The 7,241-nt window shown below is 50.8% G+C and overlaps 1 protein-coding gene across 1 annotated transcript; it reads right to left on the reverse strand.

The window, feature by feature from the left end:
- Positions 1 to 405: 405 nt before the first annotated feature.
- Positions 406 to 5,075, reverse strand: B3GNT6 (UDP-GlcNAc:betaGal beta-1,3-N-acetylglucosaminyltransferase 6). Its single transcript, XM_078340157.1, has one exon. The coding sequence runs from the start codon at positions 1,748 to 1,750 to the stop codon at positions 530 to 532; it is 1,221 nt and encodes a 406-aa protein (XP_078196283.1). The 5' UTR covers positions 1,751 to 5,075; the 3' UTR covers positions 406 to 529.
- Between the last annotated feature and the right edge of the window lie 2,166 nt (positions 5,076 to 7,241).

The following is a 7,241-nucleotide window of genomic DNA, read 5'->3' on the forward strand; positions in this document are numbered from 1 at the left end:
AAGTGGGATCCACCTGAGACTGTCAGCCCAGCTCCAGCTCCACTCACTTGTAGAGGAAATGGTGGAAATGGCAACTCACATTTGTAGGCACATGGCAGGGCACACTGATCCTTGCTCCCACGCTCCCAGGTATCCCTTGCTCCACTGCCCACAAAGACCCGAGTATGGGAGCCAGGTGTCCGGGAAGGCTTGAGGAGGGGGTGGTGGAGCTGGGTTTTCGAGGATGAACAGACAGACATTCTAGCCCAGTGGTTCTCAGGTCTAACTGCACATTCGAATCACTGGAGGAACTTAAAAAATACTTAACACGTCTTGGGTCACCCCAGACCAATCCAATCGAAACTTCAGGACATGCAGGCAGGATGCAGTTATTTCTCACATCCCTCACACCTTGCTGATTTCAGTGTGCAGCTGGGTTTCAGGTGCACAGAGCTGGGCAGGACGGAAGGTACCTGGGGTGGGAAAGCTGCCTTCTCAGCATGGACACCGTCACGGGTGGAGGCCTGGGGCTTAGGCCACCCACCTGGCTTCAGGAGACCCGGTGTTCCCGGTCACAGCTGAGCGTTGGGCTGTGCAGCGCCTTCCACATGAGCAGCATCTCGTAGGGTGCGAAGCGGTGCACCAGCAGTAGCTGGCGGTACATGCAGGGGTCAAAGGAAGGCTGCCGCGCGCCAGGCAGCTGCACGCCGAAGGGCCGGATGCCCTCGTGGCCGCTGGGCTCCAGGCCGGCCCGCTCCAGACACATGCCCATGTAGGCATCGTCGATGGGGAAGAGCGGGGTTTGGCGGGCGGCCGAGCGCAGGGCCCGGGCCGTGGCGCTGGACAGGAGGAAGCCGCCGCCACTGCAGTACACCGGGTAGACGGACCCGGGGAAGAGCTGCGGGGGCACGAAGTACTTGCTCCAGCTGTCGCGGATGGGCACGGAGCCCTGCATTAGCTGGCCTGAGAACAGATGGCGGCCGGGCGGCTGCGCCCGCAGGAACCGGAGCACGTTGGCGGTGTGCACGAACACGTCGTCGTCGCCGCTGAGCAGGAAGCGCGCGTGCGGGCAGCGCGCCGCCAGCCAGTCCAGCAGGTGCACGTGCTTGAGCGTGAGGTTGAGGAAGGTGTCGGCAAAGGCCCACTGCAGCACGTCGCCGTGCTCGCGCGCCTCCAGCGCCACCAGCGCCGCCAGCCGCTCGGCGGGCGCCTCGTCCTCGGGTCCCGGGGTGCCCAGCAAGAAGAGGCGGCGCACCTGCAGCCCCTCGTAGCTGCGCTCCTGACCCCACGTGCGCCGGATGAGCTCGCGCCGCTCGTAGTGCGCAGGCGCCGACTTCACGGCCAGAAGCAAGAAGACGCCGCGGCTGCCTGCGCACTTGGCCCGGGCGTCCCAGAGCAGCGGGAAGTGGCGGCAGTGGCGGTACCGCAGGAAGTCCTGGATGCGCGCGGGCAGCTGCTCGAAGTCGGCTGTGGCGTTGGCTGAGGCGTTGGCCATGCACTGGGGCCCGGGGACGAGCACCGAGGGCAGAGCGGCAGCTGCGGGAGCGTCGGTGGGGCCCTCTGGCGTCTCCTCCTGCGGGGACCTCTCCTCTTGCGGGGACCTCGGGACCTGGAGGAACCACTGCTGCAGTGCCAAGAAACTCACGCCCACCAGGAGGCAGGCCAGAGTCTTGAGATTCAGGGACCTGCGGCAGAGAAAAGTCATCTGTGGGGGAAACTGAGTCAGAGGTGAGCCGGAAGTCGTCTTTGACACTGGCGGGATGCCACCCATAACCCGTCACCTCTCTCCCAGAACCTTCTTAACTTTGCTGTTAAGTGGTAAAAAGGAACCAAAATCCAAGATTACACTGACTCTCTCTGGCCTCCCACAGGCTGGACCGTTCCTCTGAACTTCAGATCTGTGTCTCTCTTTGCCTCCTGACAACTCCGCCCCACTACTTGTCAGTAGGCCACTCGTCGGACTCATCGTTTGAGTCTCCATCTTCCCCTGAACCCATACCCTGCTGTTCGCACATCCGTTCACCTGACTACTGCAGCCAGAAGTCCCAAACTTCTTCCTTGTCCTTCTCAGCTGCTACCTGCTGTCCGCATCTTACATCCCTCTCACTTATTCCCTCCTCTCTACCTCTGCCTAGCCTGCATCCTCACTAATCTCTTCTTGCCACCCGAATCGAGGAAGCATGAGGTAATAGCACTGGCCTGAGACCCAGAGTTGAATTCTGCCTTCCCCGCTTCCATCTGCACTGTCTGAACAGTCAATTCCCATGTCTGGGTCTGAGTGTTGTTATCTGTGACAAAGAGTTATGAATTACTACTGCAGAGTTGTGACCATGAAATGAGCATGAAGTGGCCAGTGACTAAGTTACATGGGTGATAGGACCTCATGGGTGATGTGACCTCCATGGAATCCTCTAGCTCTGCCTCCTGAGTCTACCTGCTGATATATTTGCTGTTCCCGAACATTCACCCTCAGCCCCTCTCCTGCAGGTCGCCTGTCCAGGTGCACCTCAGGCATGGCCTTCATGAAAACCCCCAGGGACGAATCCCAGGTCAGAACAACCTTTTCTGTATTTAACTGTGCCCTGCTAAAAATTCAGCACATAAGGTTCTACAATCTCAGACCATTGCTTTTTTATTTATTTATTTGAGACAGGGCCTTACTGTGTCACCCAGGCTGGAGTGCAGTGGTGCCATCATGACTCACTGTAGCCTTGAACACCTAGGCTAAAGCAGTCCTTCCACTTCAGCTTTTGGAGTAGCTGAGGTGCTCTACAGGAGTGTGCCACCACACCTGGCTAATTAAAAAAAATTTGGGGGGTAAAGACAGGGTCCCACTATGTTGCCCAGTCTGGTCTTGAACTCCTGGGTTCAAGTGATCCTTCCACCTCAGCCCCCAAAGTGCTGAGATTACAGGCATGAACCATTGTGCCCTGCTCCCACTCCCTCCTTGAAACAGACTCCACACTCTCCTGCCTTTCCTCCTTTCTCTTTCACTATGTTTCTCAGTTCCCTTTGCTCAATCCCCCCTCTCTAATGACCTTCTTCTTCTCTCTCTCTTTTTTTTTTTTGAGACAGAGTCTCACTCTGTCATCCAGGCTGAAATGCAGTGGTGTGATCATGGCTCACTGTAGCCTGCACTTACCAGGCTCAGGTGATCCTCCCACCTCAGCCTCCTGAATAGCTGGGACCACAGGTGTGTGCCACAATGTGTGGATGATTTTTTCTATTTTTTGTAGAGACAGAGTCTTGCCATGTTGTCCAGACTGCTCGCAAATGCTTGGCTCAAGTGATCCTCCCGCCCGGACTTCCCAAAATGCTAGGATTACAGGTGTGAGCCACTGCACCTGACCTCTCTAATAACCTTTCATAGTGGAAGGCCTCTAGGGCTCTGTCTTAGACACTCATTTCACCTTTGTCCAAGATGATCTCCTTCACTGTTAGGACCTTGGAGCTCTAGAGCCACATGACCAAGCAGCCCCCTGACTTATCAGCTCCATGGCTGTCCACAGCTACCCTGGATGCAACTTGAACTCTCATCTTCCTCCCCAGAGCTGTCCTGAGTGCTGCCATCCACTGGGTTGTTCAAGCCAAAAATCTTCCTTGACTTCCTCCTTTCCCTCATTTCCCCACACAAGCCCCGTCGATTCTCTTCTACATTTTTTTTTATCAACTACATGCTACCATTCCCTCTATCAATAGGCTGATCCAAACTAACATCCCTGCCTCACATGAAGTAGTGTCCTGCGTGGCGTCTCCACACGCTGTCTTGCTCTCGGCTAACCTCTCCCCTCCTGCAGCCAGAGGAACCTTGGAATTACGCAGATTTATTTGCCACTCCTCATGCTCTTTTCCTTAGCTTCCCTGTGATCCACCTGGCCTTGCTCTCAGCCCAGTCACAGCCTCAGGCTGCCAGACCTCTTCCTACCTCGGAGCTTTTCTTTGTGCTCTCCCCCTGCTGGACTGACTTCTCCCTCCCTCCTCTCCTTGCATAAAGACTCAGTCTCTGCATCCACTTGACAAGGCATATTCTTGGGGAAGTTTGAATGAAGCTCAAAGAAGACCAGGTACCCTGTTAGACATTCCAGCATATGACTGTTTAAAGGTTATCTTCCCTCCTAGGCTGTAAACATTTTAAGGGCAGAGATTGCACCAATGTTGTTCACTGTTGTATTCCCAGTGCCCTGCATAGGGTGGGAGGTTAGGACAGCAGAGTCGTAGGAAATGCTGGATGCCTGGATTTAAATTCCACTGCCACTGCTCTCTAGTGTCATGAATTTGAGCATGTTGACTTAAGCTCTCAAATACCTGCCTCTGAAGGCTTACTGTGAAGACCAAATGATAATGTGTGTAAAGAATTTACTATGGTCCTTGGCATACAGTATTCAGTAAATATTAGCTGTTAGGATTATCAAGGTGCCAATAAATATTTGCTGAAAGATGGCTTTTCCAAAAGTATGTGCTCAACAAATACTTGCAGGTAGTTTGCACATAGGTGTTACCAGATTGAACTCTGCTGCTTGTGTGTTACAGTGCATATACAGTGTCTACCGAAGAATGGGCACAAAGCAGGCATTCAGTGAAAGAATGGGAGCAGCTAAGTACAAATGCAAGTGTGAGAAGCTTCCAAAAGTGTCAATGTAATCACCAAGTGCTGATTAGAAATATGACATAGAGTAATATATAGTGTATCTTCACATGTTCCTGCCTCAGTGTTAGAAGCACTGTGAGAAGAGGGCCTGCGAGATAAGCTCTGTCTATTTTACCATCAGCTATCTACTCAGTGCATGGTCCTGTGCCTGGCACATTTGGGGAATGCAGTATTTTTTTTTTCAATGAATGAAAGAAAAAAAGAATGAAAACAGAATTTGGAGTCTGAATAACTGAATTTGAGCCCCAGCTTCTTTCCTGTGTTAATCTCCTAGATGTCAATGTCCTCATTTGAAAAACTGAGAAAGTTAACACTCATTTTTCAATAAAATGAGGAAAGAATTCTGGTTATGCTGAAGTGCTACACAAATACTACTTAAAAAAATTAAAAAGCATCCTCCCATCATTTCTAGAAGCAAAAATAATCTTAATGTAACAATAAATCTTGTTTTTTCAAACACATTTGCATTTACTTTGATAAAACTGAATGAAGATCCTGGATCACAGCCAACTTCTGCTGTAAAGTGAAAGGTTGGGGCCAGGCGCTGATCCAAAGGCGGGGCTGGCTTGCTCAGCTCTGTTCTTGGATGCCACACTGTGCATCCTGGGGGCTTTGACCTGCTGTGAAGCATTGGGCATTTCTCTCTATGGTTCTTTTTGCTGGATCCCCTTGTTTCCCAAAGCAGTCTTCAGGCATCCTGGAGCCCAGGCACCTTAAACTCTCCCAGCCTCTGCTGGCCCTGACCCCTTGTCTCTCATGACTCAGCTCAGATACCACCTCCTCCAGGTCACCTCACGGTAAGTCCGGGTCAACAGAACCTGTCTCTTTGCTGATGCCATGACTGCCGAGTAGCAAATTCGGTAAAGAGAACAGATCTGTCACTTATTCCACCCCTTTGAACCTCAGGTTCCTTGTTGGTAGACTTTGGGCAAGTCCTTTATCTTAGTGTCCCAGAATGATATAAGTTAATTCATGTAAGGCACTCAGAACTATGCCTGGCGTGTAGCAAGCACCAGAATAACACAAGCAGTTGGCTAACACAGGAGACCATCTTTTTATGGATGAAGTCTAGACTTCTCACACAGCATGGTATAAAGTTCCTCTGTAATCCCCTAACTGCAGGCCTTTCTCACTCTGTTTATTGCTCCACACATATTAAGACATCCATTTATTGCTTGCCTTTGGAATGCTATTCACTCTGCCTAGAATTCCCCCCCTTCTTCTTTTTCTTGGCTCACTGCAACCTCTGCCTCCCGGGTTCCAGTGATTCTCCTGCCTCAGCTTCCTGAGGCACGCCCAGCTATTTTTTGTATTTTTAGTAGAGACGGGGGGTTTCACCATGTTGGCCAGGCTGGTCTCCAACTCCTGACCTCAGGTGATCCACCCGCCATGGCTTCCCAAAGTGCTGGGATTACAGGTGTGAGCTACTGCACCCCTCCAGGAATTCCCCCTTCTTTTCCCAGAAACTACTTTGGTCATTCCCTCCTCTGGTTTGAGGCTGAGAGATGGATAGCTGGAAGACAGATTCCAGGGACACCCACCCGCCCCTACTATCCCAGGGTATTCTTGGAGGAATATTTGTATAGCAGATTTCACAAGCAAAAAACCCTTTATTATCTGTTAGGGCTTTGACCCCAAGCCCCAGCATGAAGCCCTGACCTCTGGGGTCTGCACTGGACCTGTGTAGTAGGGGCTGTTTTGTCCTCATTTCTTTCTCCTTGGCCTCCCCCTGTTCTTTCTTGGGACTCTGTTGAGAGGGGAATGGGAAGAAGGAAAAATGCACCTCCCTCCCGATAGGAATAAGCCCAGGCTCCCATCTTACCTGCAGTGTCTGAGAGAGAAGAAGTAGAAGGGAGCCATCCCCAGCCTGGGACCAGCTTTCAGCCCCTTTATTTCACACACTGAGGTTCCACCCCAGGCCCTGGCTTTGTTCACTTGACCAGAATCTGACCAATCCTTGACATCACCCCTCCTCCTTAGGGATAGGATGAAGAGGAGGAGGGCAGCTACAGGCTTCCTTAGCTACCAGTGACTGCCTGCTTCCTCTTTAAGCTCAAATGTGAGTGTGAGTCAAATGAAATCTCCTTGGAGGAGGATGTTCTCAGTGCAGTGTTGTACCTGTGCTCTTGGAGAAGGTGCATCTTGTCTGTAAAGACAGTGTGTGATGACAGACCTCACAGTAGCCTATAAAAGTGCATCGTGTCCCTTCAGAGGCAGAGGCAAACTGCCTGAAGGGCTGTAGAAATAGACACCTCTATAAGAGTATTTATTAGTTGCTGATTGAATAAAATTAGTTTAATTTTAATACTAGGTATGGTGGCCTAATGGATGAGACCACAATGTTGAGTTGTAGTGATCCATCACAGGTACCATGTATACACATTTATATATTTAAAATACATATTAAATTTACATACAATACATTTTATATATTAAAATGTATATACATAAAAATATATATGTTTTTCCAGATTTGAACGTAGGCAAAATTAGGCTGCTAAATGGAGAGTAGTGGGGGGATAATCACTCTTTAAAAATAAGGTTTTATATAATGAGTTTTAATCCTTGAAGGGCCTGCTTTAACTTACATTGGGCCATATTAACTATAAAATGG

The sequence above is a fragment of the Callithrix jacchus genome, chromosome 10 (assembly GCF_049354715.1).
Source record: "Callithrix jacchus isolate 240 chromosome 10, calJac240_pri, whole genome shotgun sequence".
NCBI classification, from domain to species: domain Eukaryota; kingdom Metazoa; phylum Chordata; class Mammalia; order Primates; family Cebidae; genus Callithrix; species Callithrix jacchus.